This window comes from Leptinotarsa decemlineata, unplaced genomic scaffold (assembly GCF_025532065.1).
Source record: "Leptinotarsa decemlineata unplaced genomic scaffold, Ldec_3_MD MMD2_tig00001393_RagTag_RagTag, whole genome shotgun sequence".
NCBI classification, from domain to species: domain Eukaryota; kingdom Metazoa; phylum Arthropoda; class Insecta; order Coleoptera; family Chrysomelidae; genus Leptinotarsa; species Leptinotarsa decemlineata.
Window position 1 is genome coordinate 6,157,603 of NW_027412562.1, and position 22,629 is coordinate 6,180,231.

Consider the following 22,629-nt stretch of genomic DNA (forward strand, 5'->3'; position numbering starts at 1 on the left):
TAATGTTTGCCTGTAGAGTCAAATAGCAAAAGTAATTGTCATAGCATATCAACAAATTCTTATATCACCACGTCATATTATTTAGTTGTCGAAACAGTTTCAGACAAAACAAATCAACTGCAATAGGAGATTTTTGTAGAGACAAACAATCCTATTGCACATTACTTTGACCTGACTAGAGCATTCGATACAGTTGACCATAATCTTTTATTATACAAGTTGTATCGGATTGGTGTACGAGGAGTCACAAATGAAAGGGTTGCATCTTATTTCAGAGAAAGGCAACAAATTGTAGTATTAGGTGGAAATAGATCACCATAAAAAATTGTAAATACTGCTCTCCCTCAAGGCTCAATCTTGGGACTTGTTCTCTTTATAATTTTTGTCAATAATATGGTGTACTCATGTCCCAATGCTGGAAAAATTGTTATTTATGCTGATGACACTAATATTCTCATATCAGATATTAAATTAAAAAAATGCTGTTACCAAGGCAAGCATTTGTGGCACTGATTTTCATAAATGGTGCTCGTTCAATGGGCTATTAGTTAACCTATCAGAAACATTTTTTATGGTATTCACAACAAAGAAATATAAATTGTGATATGATTTTTTTTTAATACGAGTGAATCATAAATCGGTAGAACAGGTAAATTTCATTAAATTTATGGCTGTGAAAATATATCAGAAAACGACATCGGAACCTCATTTTAATGATCTAACAAATAGATTGAGTACAATTTGCTTCATTATCAGACAATTCAAGAGCACAATATCGTTAGACACACTTAAATTAGCTTACTTTTCATTTGTACAATCTGCATTGAGCTACATATTTATTTTATGGGGAAATTCAGAACATATAAATAAAGTCTTCATCATCCAAAAGAACATAATCAGATGTATGACTAGTGTAGCTCGTGGAACCTCCCGTAGAAACTTATTCATACAACTCTCAATTCTAACAGTTCCTTCACTTTACATACCTTTGATTATCCTCAATGTCAAAAAAGAAGAAAATAACCTGAAAAAGATGTGATTCACACAAATACAGTACGAGAAATAGTGAGAGCTTACTCAAGATTGAGCATTAGTCAGGACACTCACTTATACCAAGGAATCAGGTGGTATAACCAACTTATGAATATATAAATCTAAAGAAATGAACTTTAAATGTTCAAACCAGTCTCAGATATACCTCACAGTAGGTTGAATGGACCGACGCCTATCAGAAAACAACTACTCCACTGGCTAATAGCACAAACGGCGTTTGATTATATCCGACAGGCGTCAATGCAGGAATCTTCACAGAAAATTTCCTGCATATGCAATTGGTAATACAACTGAAAGAGTCGACCTTCAATTTTGGAACAGGCCCACTTGCAGACCGGTTTCGAGCTCCTTATCCACTTGTCAGTGCAAAATAGTGACCATCATCGACCTCAAGTCAATGATATTCCATAATTGAAAATCGAAATTCTTTCAGAGTATTTCATTCCTCGTCTTAAGTTGGAACGAACAACAAAAATGTCACTCCATCTAGTGGACGAGATACTAACTAACTGTATATCCGAAATTTGCCCGATATCTCTGAATAAGGAAGAAAAACTTTCTTATTAGTCAGTGGGCTATGCTTGAAGACAGGCAGTAAACAAATCTGAAGAAATGAACTTTAAATGTTCAAGCCAGTTTCATTTCTCTAGATTTGTTTACTGCCTATCTTCAAGCATAGCCCACTGACTAATAAGAAAGTTATGAATATATTCCCGCACTTAAGCTCAGCGAGTTCAAATGTGTTGAAGGATAATCTGACTCGTTATCTAATAAATCAATCCTTCTACTCCATTGAAGAGTTTTTAGACGCTACATTGTAGATAAATTTAATCCAATTATATGTGTATTTCTCATACAATGAAGGGTTTTTGGACGCTACACTGTAGAGAATTTTAATCCAATTGTATGTATATTTTTCATAATTTAAATTGCATATTTCCAAGTTTTTATTGCCTTGTGACTAGTCCGATAAGTTTTTTTGCATGTATCTATGTATTCCCTCGTATGTATATGTAAATTCTTCAGTGATGAATAAATAAATTCTTCTTCTAATCTTCTATAGGTCATATATTGAGAACCGAGGTTCCTACGAAACTATTTTATGACTCGTAGATTATATTTGGTGTATGACATTATTAACAGCTTTCCATGTCACATTCATTTTCCGAACATAGGTACTTACATATGTAGTACAGGGTTAAGTTAAACTTTCCTACGTTTCATATTTATGAAGGAAAGTTTATCACGTAGGTTCCAGATGTCTTTAGTTATTTGCCATAATACACTGCAGTGGATTTCTATCCTCTTTCATGGGTATTGGTGCTTTTCTAGGTAAGGGGAGCACTGAGTAATGATTTGTTTTCTTTTAAACAATCTGTTTAAAATCTGTTTTTCCGTTAATCAGCTGCCGCCCCCATATAAACAACAACTCTCAGAAGTTGAGAAACTTGTGCGAGTTAAGTACTAACGAGGTCTTTCCTTTTAACGTGTGACTCCCAACACGGTTGCAGAATTATCCCAGCTTCAACCAGATAAATTCTCTCGAGAAAAATACCTGGTCGAGGGGCGATTGATCGATCGTGAGTCGGGCGCACTACCACCGCGGCCAATTCCACAACATTGGAAGTATACATTTACCAAGAAACACTGTCAACTACATTCAAACAAAGTAAGTTTTGCCATGAATGTTCAAGTATCGGCATTTCCTTCCCACAAAAAAAAAAAAAAAGTTTCAATGAATATATTATTATTCCAATAACTGACTTCAAATTATTTAAAAACAATAGGCCAACTATGAGAAGGGATTAAAATTTTTATCACAATTAAAATCTTCTTTGAAGGGATTATTATCATCAGAATCGTCATCTTCAAAAGGATTCGTTGATTTCTCATACGCTTCATCGAAGGGATTCTTTGGTGTCATGTGATCCACTTTTTTATTTTCTGAACCCCTCGTTGTGTATCGAGACAAATTGGCTTCTAAGGAAGAACTGTACCTATAAGGACAATTGAATTAATCACAAATCCTTAATATAACTATCCCATTCTTGGCTAATTCATACAGACCATATGAACTATGTAACACCAGAAAATTAATGTTATATGTATTGATGCTAAGTATGATCTACTTTCTATTTTTATATTGTGAAATTTTTTATTGAAGTGGCAGTTGAATACAGAATATATATATGAAGAAAAAGTTACAAAAATATTTGAAGGTGACACATACTTGTGTTCCTGGATTCTCATACGTCCCTCTGATATCGGCATTGCACTGGGTTTTGACTTTATTTCAGTTTGTCTCAGTCTAGCTTCAGCCCCAGCCCCGTAAGATACCGTTTCAGATTTTTTTGGATTTTGTTTGTTTTTGATTTTTTCTGGTATATCCAAACTCTTTTGTATAGACTCGTCGGTAATGACCTACAACCCGAAATGATTATTTGTTTAAAAAATTATACCAGATTCATACTAGACTGAAAGTTTTAAATAACTGTCAAATCATTGTTTCAGTGAAAAGTCCATAATCAAAATCACCTTGTATTTATTGAAAACTCCTCTGCCAAAATACTCTGCTGCCACTGAAAATCCGTCATGAGCTTTCTCAAGTTGCGAATGAAATGTTTCATGTAGGTCTTTATTGTACTCTCTAGCTCTGAGAAGTTCTACTAGATTTTTATTTTCTGGCTGGCACGTCGGACATTCCTTCTCATCATCCGAAAAGCTCTGGAAACAATGTTGATGGAAGCTGTGTTCGCAGAGAAAGTGAATCTTTGGCAGTTCTAGGGTGTGATGACATGCTGCACATCTGGAACAGGTTAGGCATTGAAAAACATCACTACTTGGGTATAAGAGGTGTGTATGTATACCCATACACACAAATATAAAAACTGGAACCACAAATATGCGGTAGGCGCTTGTTGTTATCTTCGTGGGTAAGTATTGTTTTCTGTTTTTGGCGACCAAGTGTTTCCCATCTTTGCACTTGGCTGCACCGCGTTGATGAGGACAATAGCCACAAACACATGTCCACGGTTTCCCTCCCCCTTTTCTAGATTGCTGTTCCGTGAATTCTCCTCTTTTTTTATTAAAATCATTCACACTTGATAAAACGTTTCTGTACCCGGAAGTCACGCCTACGTGGTAATGTTGGGTATATCCTAGAAGTTCTAGGTCCACTAACTAGAACCGCAAATGTGCGGTAGTATCCATTTCGAGCGTATGTTTTGTTTCCTGATGAGGCCAAAAGCCAAAAACACGTGTCCGCGGTTTGCCTTCCCCCTTTTCTAGAGTGCTATATATATATATATATATATATATATATATATATATATATATATATATATATATATATATATATATATATATATATATATATATATATATATATACATCCCGATATCAATATGGCATCCATACATTGAATGCGCTGATAGGGCGTCCATCATAATTTGAAGAATTTACCGAATATATTTCATGGTAAGTACTAGAAAACTGATTTCTGTAGGCTGGCATGACATTTTTACCACCATAAAAAAATTGAGTTCACTATTGATTCGATAGTAGAGCGTCCGTCCGTCAAACATTCATAAGAACTCCTCAGTATACACCATCATCAGACATCTGATTGATAATAGGGAGTCCAATAAGTATATTTTCATACATGAAATAGATTATTGGGAATCCTTACAACGTTGCCAATATTTACCGCATTAAATGTAGGCAGCAAGTGGGTTTTAATTTCTTCACATCTGTTTTTCAACAAGCGTTGTGCCAACGACAAATTGCGTATGGATTTCAGGTAGCCGGTATGTATTTCATTTTTACATAGGTACCAAGTGATATTGACTGATCATGAAAAGTTTATTCCATAACGAAATTTTCAATATCATTCGATAATTTTTGTCTTGGTTGGCATATTTCCATTTTAACACTGTATGATATTTAAGCGAGCCGAATATAATGATAGGAGAAGTGAAACCGACACATGCATGGTGTGATTATTGAAAGTTCAACTTTAATTACAAAAAGTTCATTGTATATTTCCATTAGAAAACAGCAAGAATTCAAAGTATTCAAACTAGTTGAAGACGCCAAAATGACAGACGATAGGATAAATAATATGAATTACCAAAGAATGTAAATATTCACGGCCGTAGATGACAGTGAAAAATCTGTTTTCAGCGTTTGCGTGGTTTGCAGGTTTTTATGCCTGACGTTTCGTCTACTACTGCGGTATACATTATCAGAGGCGATGTGGTAACGGTTGCAAAGCCCGAGTTCGTGGTCGAGTTGTTGTTCCCGTTAACTGAGTTATTGAGCATTGAAAAATTTGGTTGTTGAAAATTGGACGTGCCTGAGTGTTTTGTTGAGCACAGTCATATTTACTCAGTGTCATATTTATTCCATTTGGCTGATACACACTACACAGGATAGCCATCTAGAAGGCATCAAGACCTGTCAAGATTCATTTCCGTGTATGGTATACGATTTTTCGAGTCATGCATTTTTCAATATTTCTTTAAGGACTGACCTAAATATTTTTTAATTTTTTCTAGAGTTTTTCGTTTTTAATACGCTTTTATTAGGTCGACCTGTATGTATGTATGTAACTATGTAGTCAAATCTAAGAAAACTAATTTAACCATCTTTTAAAGATCGTAGCGTTATGAAAATTGGCAGTTTTATGTGATTTTGATGACAATATGGTAGGTACTCTGGAGCTGATCTGATGATGGAGCCGGAAGATAGGCACTAGGATTCCATGATGAAATATCCTATCATAGTCGTGTTTGGTCTTGTAATGAACGTGAATCTCTTTTTATCAATGTGCTCCACAAGATCACATTATAAAAGTTCAAAAACATTATATTTTGTTCATTATGATTTTTTTTAGTAACATAACATATTGTTTTAATTTTTCTATATATTTATCATTATATCCTGTTTCTGTATCAAATAAAGACATTCGGTAAGTTGAACAAACTGTTTTAGCGCAATTTGTTTATAAATTGTGTATGACCGTATGGGAATTCAAAAAATTTTTATCTTCATAATATGATATTCAGAAAAAAATACGATTTTTAATTGTTTATGAACGTTTTTTTATATATCTCGAATGTTCAAATGATTATTCGGAGAATGTTTTCTATTTTGAAAATCATAATTGACATTTCTCTACAAATTGACAGAAACATTTTTCATAATTAATTTTATCATTTATTACCAAAACAATTTATTATTAACGCATTCTTAACCGTCAGAGTTAGTATCTGAGTTTGATACGTAGAATGCCTGAATCAGTTTTCGATATACTGGATGGTTAGTATTTTGTTGATCAACAATCATGCCGTACTCGAAGTTGAAATTGTCATCATCCCAACAACATCGGATGCACTCATCACTGTTTTTCTACTGCTTTAAGTTTTACTGCAGTTAGATACCTACTATGCAACTACAATGAAATAGTTTCAGTAATTCTAAACCTGCCAATGATTATGGTGTTTTCATGGGCAAAAACAGAGTCTCTGTTTTTTCTCATCCCCAATCTGTAGCTGTTGAAAGATTGTTAAGCTATGTTTGAACTTGACTAATCTGATCAAGAAGTGCTTTTTTCCGAACTTTCTTCAGCAGTCTCCGAAAATTATGGTTGAGGTGTCATTCGATTCGGAATAGCGTCTAGAAAGTTTTTGAAAACGGACGACTTCCGAAAATGAAAATAGCAAAAGTTATAAACAATTTAGAGAATAATAAAGAATGGATTTAATTTTTTGAAAATATTTCTAAAACTAATTGAGATTTTCAAAATCGAAAATTCGAAAATAGGAAGAAATTTCCTATAAAAAAGTTTCAACTCCCGGAACTGTAGGACCAATATATATAATTTTCCCGAAGCCCTGAAAATGAGCTCGAAATCGGCTGTCTGGCCGCGCGTGAGCCGTGCCTCTTTGGGCCATTTTTACTAAAAAAAATTTCAGCATTTAAAATATATAAATTAAGGAATGAAAGAATTCAGGCATATACTCAAATGATAAATGAACAATGATCTGTCGGTAAAAAATGTTTATTGCAGTTATTCGATTTATTTACGCTATTGTTAATTAACAATTTTCTATCGCTCGATCATCAACAAATCAGAAGTTAGATGAACATATTTCTTTAAAATTTTTATCACTCATTGTTTAAAAATTTATTATAAACAAATGCATTGTTTATAACATGATTGAATTTTTTTTGGATCTTAATTTTTGATAAAAATCATGATTTTTTTCAATTGTCTCTTGAAGAAATTTTTACAATGCAAAAAAAACGCATTTGTTGAGTAACAATTTTTTTACCACCAATTAATAATATTAAGAAACCAATTTTTTAAAATAATTATTCATCTTGTTTTTAATTCGGAACAAAAACAATTTAATTTTTAAAATTCTCCATTGTGTATTGAATAAACAATTTGTTATAAACAAATGAATGTTTTCATTTCATTTTTGTTCCAGTTGCAATTGATGAATGAAAAAAACCATGCATTTTTTTATTCACTCCATTTTTTATCGAATTTATAACAAAGTTTTAAACAATAAGTGATGAAATAAAAAAAATATTTTTATGTAGCTTCTGATTTAAAAAAAACATATCAGTAATAATGATGAATAAAAAAATTTTTTCGATTATTTATTAAACTTTTTCATTAAAAAATGCAGTAAATTGTTAATAAATAATTGAAAAATAATAATTTTTCAATATTTCGAAAATGAATCTATTCCTAACCGTTATAATCATAACTCTACGAAAGGAAAAAGTTTCACACTTTTAGTTTAAAGTGTGAAAATATTACATTTGCAATAATGATAATCGAGTGATAAAAAATTGTTAATTAACAATAGCATAATGAATCGAATAATTGCAAAAAAAAATTTTTACCGACAAATTATTGTTCATTTATCTTTTGACTATATGACTGAATTTTTTCATTCCTTGGTTCATATATTTTATATGGTAAACACTCTTTTGTAAAGCTTAGCCCAAACAGGCACGGCCTACGCGCGGCTAAACACCCGATTTCGAGCTCATTTTCAGAGCTCCGGGAAAATTATAAATATTGGTCCTACAGTTCCGGGAGTCAGGACTTTTTGATAGAAAATTTCTTACTCTTTTCGATTTTTTTTTCGATTTCGAAAATTCCAATTAGTTTTCGAGATATTTCCAAAAAAATAAATCCATTTTTTATATTTCACCAAATTGTTTATAACTTTCGCAATTTTCATTTCCAAAAGTCATCCGTTTTCAAAAACTTTCTAGACGCTATTCCGAATCGAATGATACCTTAACCATAATTTTCGGAGCATATTGAAAAAATTTCGAAAAAAAAGCACTTCTTGAGTAGACTAATAAGTTTTCGAAGAATGAGTAATTAAAGCGGTCGGCGGTCATGTTGCTAAGATTTCCGTCTTTGTGTTAGTAACACTCACCGATAAACGGTCTATTCTACATTGATTTATAAAATGTTGAATAGCTCCAAACAGTCTTAACATTATTCGTTCTCCAGCGTCTATAACATCCCTGTTGAGTGGGATCTATAGAAAATTTTCAACTTCGTTTCTCAAAATTGAATCTTTCAAAATTGAATTCATCAAAGTGTTTACCTCCATTGATAATCTTCGAATTGCATAATCTTCGAAAATTTGCTGAAATGTGACATTTTTATACCAAGTGATTTTGTGCAAAATACATCCACCATCAATAATGAATTCATTTTCAGGAGGATCAGTTGTAGACTGTTCTGATGTATGCAGCAATAAACTCATACGTTCATGAAGTAAAGAAATTAAAGTTTTGTTGTCAATCATCGCTGCTACAATCCGCTGAAATAACAGTGAAGCATCGACATTGACAGATTCATTGTCGATTGAGAAGAATAGATTTGGTGTACCTGCAAGACTTTCAACTCGGTATTTCATATAAAGAAATCTGTGGGATATCATTATTTGAATTTATATACCATATGACACAACATAAATACGAAGTACGAATGTTCAGTGAAAATTAACGATTGTAAAAATCCAATTCTTCACAGTGAATTCATTCAGCTACATGAATTATAGAATACAAAAAAACATTCTGTATTGATAGTTAATTTTATATCCTAGAAACCAAACAAATTAGTTCACTTACATAATCTGCGGGAAATATTCCAATGCTCATTTCCCAACTTCTTCAATGTCAGTTGCAAATTCACAACTTATGACAAAACAAAAACTGTCTTATGAGCTACATGATGACAATTTGAAAATTTTCAATGGCTTTATCTGAGCAACCGAATGAAATAAAAAAAATCTCAGAAAACAACTTCCATCATAGGAAGGGGGTAACAAAATGGTGTGATAACTAACTTGTTTTCACTTACCCCCTCGCCCCCAGCCACCCCAACTTTATAATCTCAAATGGCAACCCCTACTTATACGCAGCTACATTCGATGTAGTAATTTTTGGTTTATTAAATAAAGCACTATTTATTTAAATTACAATTTTATTTTTTATTATTAGTTTACGAAATGTTCAAAATGATTTCCGTGTTAGGAATCACACGTTATAAGGTAATATCTCGTTAGTCCTTAGCATGCACAAATTTTGACTTCTGAGGGTTGTCGTTCGTAGGGGTACGATAACTATTTAACGGAAAAAACAGATTGAAACAGAATTAGATTTCCATCTTTTTCAAGATAATAGAAGAGTATATTTTCGAACTCTTGACGTATATTGGCAAATGTTTCTTTGGAAATAGCTCAGAATTCTTGGATTATTCTTTCCTTCAGTGGCTTCACTGAATCAGAATGCCTTTTTAAAACAACATATTTTAAGTAAATGGCCCAGAGGAAAGAATCTAGAGTAGATAGGTCCAGTGATCTGAGAGGTTATTCCTTAGGATCTCTTCTTCCAATCCATTTTGTAATTTAATAATAGAGAATAAAATTTATTCTGGATGAAGTGTTTCATTTGATAAACCAAAGAGTCCCATTGAAATTTGATAGTAGAGCGTCCGTCTGTCAAACATTCATGAGGGCTCCTCAGTATACACCATAATCAGACATCTGATTCACAATTGGGAGTCCAGTGAGTATATTTTCAGACATGAAATAGATTATTGGAAATCCAATATTTATCTCATCAAATGTAGGCAAGTTGGCATTCAATTTCTCCACAACTGTTTTCCAACAAGCCTTATGCCGGCGACAAACTGCTTATGATTTTCAGGTTATCTGTAAATTTCATTTTTACATAGGTATACTTCAAAAATCGCTTCAGTGTGTTTTAAAGAGCGACGCGTTCGGTTTTTATCAAATGCCATAAAAAACATCAAAGCAAATCGAACCGCTTGCTCAACTGGTCCACGTGGGCTCTAAAATTGGCGGTTCCTATTGGCTATTTCTCACTAACTGCGTTTTATGATTGGCTGACGAGTCGTAAATTTGAATGTGAAATTATGTTACAGTGACGAATAGAAATATAATCATAAAGGGGAACTGTTGGAAGGTAGCTGGCATTAAAGCGATTACTTGAACTATACCAAGTTATATTGATTGATCATGAAAATTCGTTTCATAACTATATATTTTCAATATCGTTCGATGATATTTAGCTTGGTTTTCAATTTTCAATTTCAACACTGGAACTGAGTTGAGCAGAATATATCAATAGGAGACGTCAAACTGACATCTGCATGATGTGATTATTGAAGGTACTACTTTCATTACGAAACGTACATTTTACAGTTCCATTTGAAAATCGCAAGGTTCAAAGTTTTCAAACTAGTTGAAGATGCCACACTGACAGGCGGTATGATAAATGATATACATTGTATTAGAAATATGCACATATTTCGTTATATTTGCTCTCACTTGTCACTCTCGGATTCAAACCTTGTTTTTTTTATCAATTGAGTGATTGCCAGAAATCGTTTCACAAAAGCAATTAATGACCCTATCCACATGGATCACCTGTTCATAAGACAACAATAACAAGGGAAGAAGGTTTTTTTTTCTGTTTTCTTTCTGTTAGATGGCTCCTGGAAGATTGCTTTTGCTATAAATATCCAAGTATAACATCAAGCATCAAAATATTGACCAAAATCGATCAAATTTGTTTTTTTGAATTCATATTCATTTTTGCACGAAAAAGGTCGGCTGAAGTTGATTCATGTTTCTATATTGCTATATTTGTTTTAAAAACTTTTTTTATTTTGCCAAACATTCAATAGTGAGTTTCTAATTATGCTCATTTTATTTTAGCCTAAACTCGTATTTTCTAACTGGGCTTCTGTTCGTGGGGTTGTAAGAACAGTTGATAATGTGCAACATTTTTAGCGTGAAAGTTGTTGATTAGAAAGATCATTTAATAATCTATAACAGATCTCTCTACACGATGTTTCAAATTCGATCGTTACCATTGGGATCTCGGAAACTATATGAGAGATACGAAGATGGATTTTGATCTAATGATTTGAACATAGTTCGATACAAGTTTAAATACATTTCTGATGTCCTAACACTGTTTCTATGGTATTTGCAATAAATTTGTATCATATCTCTTTCTTCTTCATTCGTGAAAGCCATTTTTGCCAAAAACTCAATGACTTGTACAATAGGTAACAAAATGTCATTAAGTGTAACAAATTGAAAGTCAAATTTGGAAACATCAAAGTCAAAGCTTATGATAAGAATTATTTTTTTTCAATATCTCCAATTTTTCGAGAAAGGATGACAACTTATGATACCATCATTGAAAAGGTAAAGTCTGGTTCTTCTCAAAAAAAAAATAAGAATCCAATGTAAGGCCCATAAGAAAAAATAAAGTTGATGATGGTGGCAGGGAGACGAAACATCGGATAGCAAATTCACCATTATGTAGAAGAGAAAAAGTGGCAATGTGGAAGTGTAATTTATTTTCGAATCCTTCAAAAAATAAAGCTAGAAAAATAAAAATCATTTTCCGAAATTTCTGTTTTTCCCGGATATCTCCGGATAGACTCGAAATTTCAGAACTTTCTCAACGACATATTGTTGTTAAGTAAATGCGCAACTTTGCCCAGATTGAACCATCGTCGTATCTCTCATAGTTTCCGAGATCCCAATAGTGAGGATTGAATTTGAAACACCCTATATACATTTCAACTTGACAATTCAATTTTTATTTTTTGGAATAGCTCTAGTATGAGAAAAATTTGCTGCAACCTCATAACAAAAATGAGATGAAAATGAAAATAGGGTATTGTGATCAGTAAAAATAGGAAGCTTCTCAGTTTCTATATCGGAATGTGTTGGAATAATGATGTAAATATTATCAACAAATTTTCAAATTGCTGAAGACCTAAAACAACTGATACAGTTTAAAATAAAATTAGGAAAATATATACTTTGACCAAAATTCAACTTATTTGTTTTTTTTTCACATATCCTAAGGAGGCATAATTAAAGACTGGCTGTAAATCAAATAATTTAAGTGAACAATTCGTTCATGCCAGTCTCTAATCACCTACACAGTAGGTTTATGGACGGACACCTAACAGAAAACAACTACTCCCCTGCCTAATACCATGAAGGGTGTTGGATTATATCCGATAGGTGTCACTGAAGAATCTCGCACTAACACCTGTCAGTGAAAAAACTATGCACCAGTGCCGGTCGGGTATAATCCAACACCCTTCGTGGTGTCAGCCAGGGGAGTAGTTGTTTTCTGATAGGTGTCAGTCCATTAACCTACAGTGTTAGTGACAAGAGACTGCGAAAAATCCTGCACTAACACCTGTCGGATATAATACAACATCCTTCGTGATATTAGTCAGGGGAATAGTTGTTTTCTGACAGGTGTCAGTCCATTAACCTATAGTCTAGGTAATTACAGACTGGCCCAAATGAATTGTTCATTTAGATAATTTGTATTTGTCCATCACTGGGAATTTTATTAACCTTTATATAGGGCTATTCAAATTCGATTCTGTACATGGGTATCTCGTAAACGATAAGAGATAGAGAGTATCGGTTAAATTGTGGTGAAGTTGCGTATTTTAGAGACCTACTCAATGATGCAAAAAAAATCTCCTTTGGTTCTGGAGATATTACAGGAAAAACTGAAATTTTTTTGCCCGTATCTTCTTTATTCGCAAACATATTGAAAATCTGTCCACATTTTGCTATTGGCACTTGATGTGGGCTATCAGAATATATCCATGAATCTTTTATACAGGGTGTCATCTGATTTGGGCCACCCCCATCTTTGAATTTTTAAATACGGACCTGTATTTTTTGTTGTGGTTTCTGGATCGTCGACGTTCACTTCATACTGAGAATTAAATTTATTTCAATATTTTGGGATTTTTCGGTAATATTTTATTATAAATGGGTGAATTATTTCATTTTAAATTACGGCCCTGTAAATTGGGTGACTGAGTTAAATAAAAACACAATAGCAACTTTCACGTCTGCTTATGTACCATAGAGTTTTTCGAGAGTTTTTTTTATTTATAGGTACCTATTCATATTTTTTCACATTTCCATTGCTCTGAGCATTTTCTACAATTAACTTCGAATAGCAAAACCTTGTATGATTATCTGAAACATATCTACAAAAAAAATATAGTTTAAAATGAAATGGGATATATTTTTAGGGGTGATTAATTTTTGGGAAAGAAAGTTTTTGGCTTTCTACTACTCCATCTTGATACAAAAAATGTGGGAATCTTTCAAAGAAAAGAAGAAAGTAATCTATTTTAAAAGAAGTAACTCTATTTATACATGTGTAGATCATGCAAAGAAGTTACTTTCAGACACAAACTGAAAGAAACTGAAAGAATACAACCCCGTTGGAAAAAATTGGTTGAGTACATTTTTGTTAAAGTTATTCAATTGTTAACTAACTCATTTTTTCTGGAGCTTAGCTAACATGAAATCTGTGATAAAAGTTTAAATAATAGACCTATAAATTTTTTTCTTCTTGGAGCTCTTCTTTATACCCCAATAAACAAAATTCCGTTGATAACGCTTTTAAAAGTTAATTAATTTGTTAATTATGATTTTTTAAAGTTAACAAAAAAAGGAAAATACAGAAAATGGTAGTTAAAAAATTTTTTTTTCGAATGTTTGACTTTGACTGATTTTCTTTCCATTGAAGGCACGGGAAAGTTTAATCAAAAATTTTTTCGCGTGATTTGTTCATAAATTTTTAATAAACAAATTGATGAATTTAATATTATTGAAAAAATTTTTTTGCATTATATTGTCTAGGTAAAATTATGATTTAAAGAAAAAAATTTTTTCCTTAAATAAACATTTTAATTGTTTATAATCGTTTTTTTTATTTATTCCACCTTAAAATTATTAAGGAATCGTTTTTTTTTTAAAAATCATAATTTGCCATTCTAAATGAAATACAAGAAAAAAAATTTTTTATTGATATTTTCATTGTTTATTAACATAAAAATTTGTTATAAACAAATTCCGATTTTCATTATATTTTTTGTCCGGTACTTTAAAGAATTAGAAATACGGCCATATGCATTAAAATTGTTTAAAAAATTTTCCTCAATTTTTTATTGAATTTTTTAACTTTCAACCTCATCGAAGTGCAAGCTATCACCCACCTTTTCAAGTTTTAAATTGCAATAACTTTTAAACTATCAATGGTACGGTCTTTTACATCCAAGACGATCTTTTAGGCAATTAATGGATCTATTAAAATAACTTTTCACCTGCTCGGTATTGATAGCGGTTCATTTTTTATACGCATTTGTTTATAAAGAAATTATTTTTTTTTATCTTTAAATGCTAATATCTTTTTAACTATTAAAGTTTTGGCTTTCATTATTTAGGCCAAATTTGTTCAGCTATTAATAAACTACCAGAAAAAAATCATTTGACAATTTTTACTTCATTTGTTTATCAATTATTTACAATTGTTTTTATTACTTTACGATTCCGGGTATTTTCCCTTTGTTGTTTCCGTTACATCTGTGTTCACGCATACTACCGACATTCCCATGTATATGAAATATATTAATAGACCTACAATGTATAACTGCCATCTGTCAATATCGAGAATACCGTTTAGACTAATCAAGATAAACAAATTAATGTAAATTTAGAATTTCAGCGTCGGTGAACGTTAATTAATAATTAAAAGTCAAAAAATAAAAATTAAAAGAAATAAGAATATCGATCACTGACGTCGGCAACAATAAAACAATAAAAAAAAAGGGAAAATACCCGGAATCGTAAAGTAATAAAAACAATTGTAAATAATTGATAAACAAATGAAGTAAAAAATGTCAAATAATTTTTTTCTAGTAGTTTATCAATAGCCGAACCAATTTGGTTTGGATGATGAAAGCCAAAACTTCAATAATTAAAAAGATATTAGCATTTAAAGATAAAAAAAATTAATTTCTTTTTAAACAAATGCGTATAAAAAATGAACCGCTATGAATACCAAGCAGGTGAAAAATTATTTTAATAATTTTTTTTTGTACATATTTCATTTAGAATGGTAAATTATGATTTAAAAAAAAATGATTTCTTAATTAATAATTTTAAGGTGGAATAAATAAAAAAACGATTATAAACAATTGAAATGTTTATTTACGAAAAATTTTTTTTTTAAATCATAATTTTACCTAGACAATAGACTGCAAAAAAAATGTTTTTCAAAAATACTAAATTCATCAATTTGTTTATAAAAAATTTATGAACAAATCACGCGAAAAAATTTTTGAATAAACATTCCCGTGCCTTCAATGGAAAGAAAATCAGTCATAATCAAACGTTCGAAAAAAAAAAAATTTACTAACATTTTCCGTATTTTCCTTTTTTTGTTAACTTTAAAAAATCATAATTGAAGAGGTGAGTGCATGAAGGGGTTATGTACCAAAATGTAAAATTTCCGGCTTTCAGAGGGAATAAAGGAGTTATGTGTTATACTTTTTTCTGCGCTGAGTCCTGCTCTGTAGAACCTGTATTAGCAGAGATCCTAGAGCATGAAAGAGGTATGTTTTTAGAGCATTCGTAGTTTGCAGGGGATGAAGGGGATATGTAACATAAAAAAGCACATACTTCTAGTATGCACAAGTAACAAGTGTTTTCCTAGTGAAAGAAGGTGTTATGTTACAATAAATCGCACATACCTCCTCCATGAATTCATTCAATTATTCTAATATACTTTCCTCTCAGTGAATAAAGGGGTTATGATACACAAACACCACACATACCCCCTTCATGCATTAAAAGGTAAGACAGATGAATATTAAGAAAGAATGTATGTGTCAAAATATTGAACATAACCCCTTTATGCGCTATGAATTGCAATATTGTACTAAAGAGAAATAGGCATGTGTGAATCATACCTCCTTCATGCACCAGTCAGCTGCTGATAACCCAATAAACTAGTAACATGATGCTTGTTTAGTGTTGCTAAAAATTTGTGATTTTCATTGGTAGTTTCATATAAAGTTGGTGTTAATATTGTTATAATGGCTACAAGAGGCCAACGTATGTTAAACCTCGTTTTGTCATCTACTATTAACACTGAAAATGAAATAAATGTTGCAAGTAACAGTAATGAACCAGATCCTAACCTACAAAATCAGAAATCAGTAAGATTGGAAGTAGAAACAAACAATAATATTCAGCAAATAGGTAAGTACAAGTTTTATTCATTACAATATTTCATTGAATAATGATCAAATACTTTACTATGATAGGCTACAGTGAAACGATCCTTTTTCGCAGCTTAGGCCTACCTAGTTTCGTGTTATGCCGCTAAAAATATCTTAAGCCAATTTTTACTATTTTCAAGTGACGATTATAGACAGAAGTTTAGACATAAACGTGTTTTTTTTCAGAAATAGTGACACCATCCACATCATTGCCTACAAATGAAGGAGATTCACGTATCACGAAAAAATCAGAAAAGAGGTCATTTCCAAAGAGGAAAACGACGAGAAATGTTGACAACTACAGGAAACTACGTAAGACTATTACTTTACTTTCCTTCAATACTAGTATGTGAAATAATAGTGTACAATATAAGTTGAAATGAAATTTGGTTAAAGGGATTAGCGGTCCCTGAAAACAACGTTCAGGTGAGAAAAGTGGGGAAAGCGAATTTTCCAAATGTTATTAAACTTTTAATCGTGATTTTTTTTGTGGTCCTCCATCACGAAAAATGGACTATCTTTTTTGAGTTGATTGAAAACTGTTCAATATTTCAAAGTCTTACAAGAAAAAAAATATCCCATTACAGAAAATGCAAGATCTTCATGTGTTTTGCTACCATAATAAAAACATGTGCACTCTTTTTCGTCTGTTGTAGATAGAGGAGACGATTCTGAAGAAAGCGACACTCTTTTTGGTGATCCTTCCAGCGATGAATATAGCCCGGATGATAACGATCTTGATGAATCAGATTACGAGGACTCTGACAACCAACCGAAAAAACAAAAAATTCAAAAAAAAGTGGTGCGACAATCAGAAAATGAAGTTTGTACCAGACAATGTGACACTGATGCAATTGATGATCAAGTCGATGTAGTCCAAAGTGGAGATGGAGATCTTCTAATGGCTAATGAAAATTTTATAAATTCTGAGGAGCCGCAAATTCACACTGTAAAGCGAAAGAAGAAAATATTTTCTCCGAAACTCAAAGTAACTAAAAAAAGGAAAAGAAATCCTAATGAGTGGAAGAAAATCAAACGAATCTTAAACAGAGAAAGAGGCGAGTCCTACATAAACTCGAAAGGTGACCTCAAACCAGCTAAAAGCGTCTTTGTAGGGAACCTGTGTCCTGACAAATGTCGCTTGAAATGCTCAGAAGTTTTCACCTTGGAAGAAAGGGAACAAATCTTTTCGTCATTTTACAAACTAGACATTAATGCTAAGAACTCTTTACTATTTAGTTCAATGCAAAGAAGCATTCCACAAAGGAAGCGAACTGGTGCAGTCAATCATAAAACTGCGACATTCAAGTATACTGTAACTGTCGGGGGAAAACAAACAACTGTTTGTAAAAGGGCCTTTGTCAAACTATATAATATAGGCACAAAAAAGGTTGAATTAATCCAAGCCTCTATAAAGAGTGGTTTGGGAGCTCCTGCACCTGACAGACGGGGAAAACACAAGACCAGACCAAACAAAACACCAGATAATGTAGCGGCTTACATCATTCAGCATATCTCTAGTTTTCCTGCCGAGGAATCGCACTACTCAAGGAATAAGAATATTCACAAGAAATACCTTCCTCCATTACTTTCAATTCCAATAATGCACAAGCTATACCTCGAAAAGTGTTTAGCGGATAAGGTAGATGAACAGTTTAAAGTTAAAGAGTGCACTTATCGCTTCATTTTTAACAATGAATTTAACTTGTCTTTTGGACACCCTCAGAGCGATACCTGCAGTACGTGCGATTCAGGTGTTGCTAATGAAGAACATGTGGAGACCTATAAGTTGGCTTTCGAATCTCAAAAAGCAGACAGAGAAGAGGCCAGAAATTCATCCAATACTGTGTACATGACATTGGATCTGCAACAAACAATGCCTCTACCTAGACTTAGTACTTCTAAGGCATTCTATCTACGCCAGATGTGGTTTTACAATTTGGGATTGCATATCATAGCTAAGGATATTGATAGAACAATATGTTGCACATGGACTGAAAATCAAGCAGGCAAAGGTAGTAATGAAATTGTTAGTAGTCTTCTTAGAGCAATAGAAGTCGAAACTAATTTCAAAGAAAAGGATCACTTGATACTCTGGACTGATTCCTGCTCAGGGCAGAACAAGAACTTTTTGATGGTGTGTATTAATCAATACCTTGTTGGAAAAGGATATTTCAAGACGATTGATCACAAGTTCCCAGAGGTTGGTCATTCTTACCTAGATTCCGATAGAGATTTCGGGCGAATCGAAAAACGTTTGAGAAAACATCAAAATATTTACACTCCAGATCAGTATCGCGAAGTTATAGTATCTTCTAATAGAAAAAATATGGTGATTGATATGAAGGATCATTTCAGGGACACAGAAGATTTATCAAAAAGAATGAAGATTTTCAACAAGAAAAAAGATCTCTTAAAAGAAAAGGTCTGTTTCAGAGATGGCATCAAATGGTTTCGAACAGAATCTTTTGGATCATATCTCTTCAAAGAAACTTATGACGCCCACACACCCTTCAAAATGGTCATTCTTCACAAACAACCCAGAGATGACGATCCACCATCACTCCCGAATGATTTCGTCATCCCCAGGATCTTCAGAAAATTCAACTCAATGACAAAAGAGAAAATACAAAACTTGAAAGAACAGCTCTGTTTTGTTCCAGATCAACATAAATGGTTCTATGAACAAGTGTTGAATGAACAAGATGGAAACGTAGAATAATAAGTATGTTGAAAAGTGCTATGGTTTAGGAAGAAAGTGACAAGAGACTTGTGTCACTTTACGTTTTGATATTTCCAATGAAATGTGTTCTCTATTATACTTTGTTAAAATATGCATAACAAATACATTTTTCTGAACAGTTATCTAGTACTTATTTTTTCCTAACTACTAATCACATCACCCATAAGATAGCTAAAAATGTACATCTGCGTAAATGTATGAAGGAGGTGAGTGAACATACCTGTCTTTACAAGAATAAAAATAAATGAAAAATAAAATTTCCTTGTGAATAAAGGAGGTATGTACAAATTCTTTTTTATTTATACTTCAATAAGCAAATATTTAAGTTGATCACCATGCCAACATAATTTTATACTATTTAGGAGTACAATAATGTAATTTAGAGCAAAAATGTACATAACACAAAAAAGTTCCAGCCCTTGAACTTTGGGACTATTTATCTCAGAAAGACCTTTTTGTAACATAACCCCTTCATGAACTCACCTCTTCAATTAGCAAATTAATTAACTTTTAAAAGCGTTATCAACGGAATTTTGTTTATTGGGGTATAAAGAAGAGCTCCAAGAAGAAAAAAATTTATAGGCCTATTATTGAAACTTTTATCACAGATTTTATGTTAGCTAAGCTCCAGAAAAAATGAGTTAGTTAACAATTGAATAACTTTAACAAAAATGTACTCAACCAATTTTTTCCAACGGGGTTGTATTCTTTCAAGTGTTGAGATAACACTGAAATTTTTTCAGATTTTTTAATCAACAATAAATGTGATAAATGTGATATTTTCCGACGCGCGCTCAGTTTGGCGGCGACACGGCGGTGCGTAAACGGCCGCGCGGATCCCTATTTTCAGCGTTAATTTAAAATTATAAATAATGGAGCTACAACTCCGGGAGCTTTGACTTTTTTGTAGGAAATTTCCTCCTCTTTTCGAATTTTTTTTCAAATTTCATTTATCTTAAATATTTTTAGAGTTATTGCTAAAAAACGGAGACCACTTTTTTCTCTCTTCGTTTTTTGTTTATAACAATTGTAATTTTTAAGAGCGGGTAAAATAAAAAAAGTGCATTCCTCAAGATGACATTCTGAACCCAAAATACCAAACCCCATATTTTTAATACCACTCCTAAGATTTTTCGCAGAGAACTCACTTCTCGACTAGACTAAATATGATTTTCAGAAAAAAAAAATACGATTTTTAATTGTTAATGAACGTTTTTTTTAAATATCTCGAAGGTTCAAATGATTATTCGGAGAATGTTTTCTATTTTGAAAATCATAATTGATATTTCTCTACAAATTGACAGAAACATTCTTTTATCATTGATTTTATTATTTATTACCAAAACAATTTGGTATAAACATATTCTCAACCGATAATTTTTTCAACTACCAAAAGTTACAAATATTCAAAACTTTCGAAAAATTTTTTTTTGTACTTTGGAAATGTTGTGATTCAAGAGTTGCGTGGATCACTCAACTTTCAACTGAAAAATTCATACTGTTTCAATACATGATGCGTTCTTTTCTTTTTTTGGGAGGGGGGTTGAGAACACCTTGGTTTATTCAGATTTGTAACTGAACAGACCACCCTTTCTTCCACTAGACATGTTGGATTTTCAGTTTCTTTTATCTCTCTTCTCGTTCTCCTTATTCTTCTATATCTTCCTTATTTTCCATTCTTTCTTCTTGTGGTTTGGTTTCTTTGTAAAGGAATCTGAGTTTGATCCGTAGACTGCCTGAATCAGTTTTCGATATACTGGATGGTTATTATTTTGTTGATCAACAATCATGCCGTACTCGAAGTTGAAATTGTCATCATCCCAACAGTTGTCAACAGATGCACTTCATCACTGCTTTTCTACTGCTTTAAGTTTCACTGCAGTTAGATACTATGTAACTACAATGAACTAGTTTCAGTAATTCTAAAGCTGCCAATGATTCTGGTGTTTTCATGGACAAAAAGAGAGTCTCAATTTTTTCTCATCCCCAATCTGTAGCTGTTGTAAGATTGTTCAGCTATGTTCGAACTTGACTAGTCTGATCAAGAAGTGCTTTTTTCTTCTTCAGCAGTCTCCGAAAATTATGGTTGAGGTGTCATTCGATTCGGAATAGCGTCTAGAAAGTTTTTGGGAACGGACAACTTTCGGAAATGAAAATAGCAAAAGTTATAAACAATTTAGTGAAAAATAAAAAACGGGTTTAGTTATTTCAAAACTAATTGAGATTTTCAAATTCGAAAATAGGAAGAAATTTTCTATAATAAAGTCTTAACTCCCGGAACTGTATGACCAATATTTATAATTTTCCCGAAGCCCTGAAAATGAGATCGTAATCGGATGTTTGGCCGCCGTGAACCGTGCCTGTTTGGGCCGTTTTTACAAAAAAAAAATTTGGCATATAAAATTTATAAATCAAGGAATGAAAGAATTCAGGCAGATACTCAAATGCTAAATTAACAATAATCTGTCGGTGAAAATGTTTATTGCAATTATTCGATTTATTACGCTATTGTTAATATTTTTATTTTCACCACTAGTTGACAATTTTTTTTTAAATGTTTTTAAATGTTTTCAATTATTTGGAACAAAAAAAAATTAAAATTTTTAAAATTTTTCATTGTTTTATAAATAAACAATTTGTAATAAACAAATGAATTTTTTCATTTCATTTTTGTTCTTGTTGCAATTAATGAATGAAAAACAACCCTGTATTTTTTTTTAATTTTTTAATTTTTTATCGAATTTTATAAATTTTGGCGCTCTATAATCAATCTATTTTTTCATCATTTAAATTATTATATTCATTAAACTAATGGAGATACAATGAAAAATCGCTAGACTCATTTTTTCTCCAATAATAAAAGAATATATTCAGCTGAAGTTTGATTTTTTTTATAAAATTATTCATTCGAATTATTCTAATTTTTTACAAATTTTTTTTTTGAAATATTGACAATTAGTGGTAAAAAAATTGTAAATTAACAAATGCGGTTTTTTGCATTGCACACAATTTTTCAAGAAACGCTATTTTTTTTTAATCATAATTTTTATTAAAGATTAGGATCCAAAATAAATTCAAATATGTTATAAACGCATTTGTTTATAACAAATTTTTAAACAATAGGTGATGAAAAAAA

The 22,629-nt window shown here is 31.9% G+C and overlaps 2 protein-coding genes across 2 annotated transcripts in view; one reads left to right on the forward strand and one right to left on the reverse strand.

Annotated features, from left to right (window-relative positions):
• Positions 1-2,783: 2,783 nt before the first annotated feature.
• The window catches only part of Vps11 (Vacuolar protein sorting 11), a 41,542-nt gene continuing 21,696 nt past the window's right edge, over positions 2,784-22,629 (reverse strand). Inside the window, exons 12-14 of the mRNA XM_023170001.2 lie at positions 3,589-3,859; positions 3,284-3,474; positions 2,784-3,050 (exon numbers count right to left, since the gene is read on the reverse strand). Of these exons, the coding sequence (XP_023025769.2) occupies positions 2,846-3,050; positions 3,284-3,474; positions 3,589-3,859 (667 nt within the window). The 3' untranslated portion in view covers positions 2,784-2,845. The remainder of the gene's footprint in view (positions 3,051-3,283; positions 3,475-3,588; positions 3,860-22,629) is intronic.
• LOC141482505 (uncharacterized) lies at positions 15,918-19,611 on the forward strand. Its single transcript, XM_074175907.1, has 3 exons — positions 15,918-16,730; positions 16,937-17,062; positions 17,407-19,611. The coding sequence occupies exons 1-3, from the start codon at positions 16,565-16,567 to the stop codon at positions 19,470-19,472; spliced, it is 2,358 nt and encodes a 785-aa protein (XP_074032008.1). The 5' UTR covers positions 15,918-16,564; the 3' UTR covers positions 19,473-19,611.

Bases quoted from the DNA above. Each gene is read 5' to 3' on its own strand.
- LOC141482505 (XM_074175907.1), top strand. From the start codon at position 16,565: ATGGCTACAAGAGGCCAACGTATGTTAAACCTCGTTTTGTCATCTACT. The intron at 16,731-16,936 runs GTAAGTACAAGT...GTTTTTTTTCAG, and splicing joins CAATAATATTCAGCAAATAG to AAATAGTGACACCATCCACA. The intron at 17,063-17,406 runs GTAAGACTATTA...CGTCTGTTGTAG, and splicing joins TGACAACTACAGGAAACTAC to ATAGAGGAGACGATTCTGAA.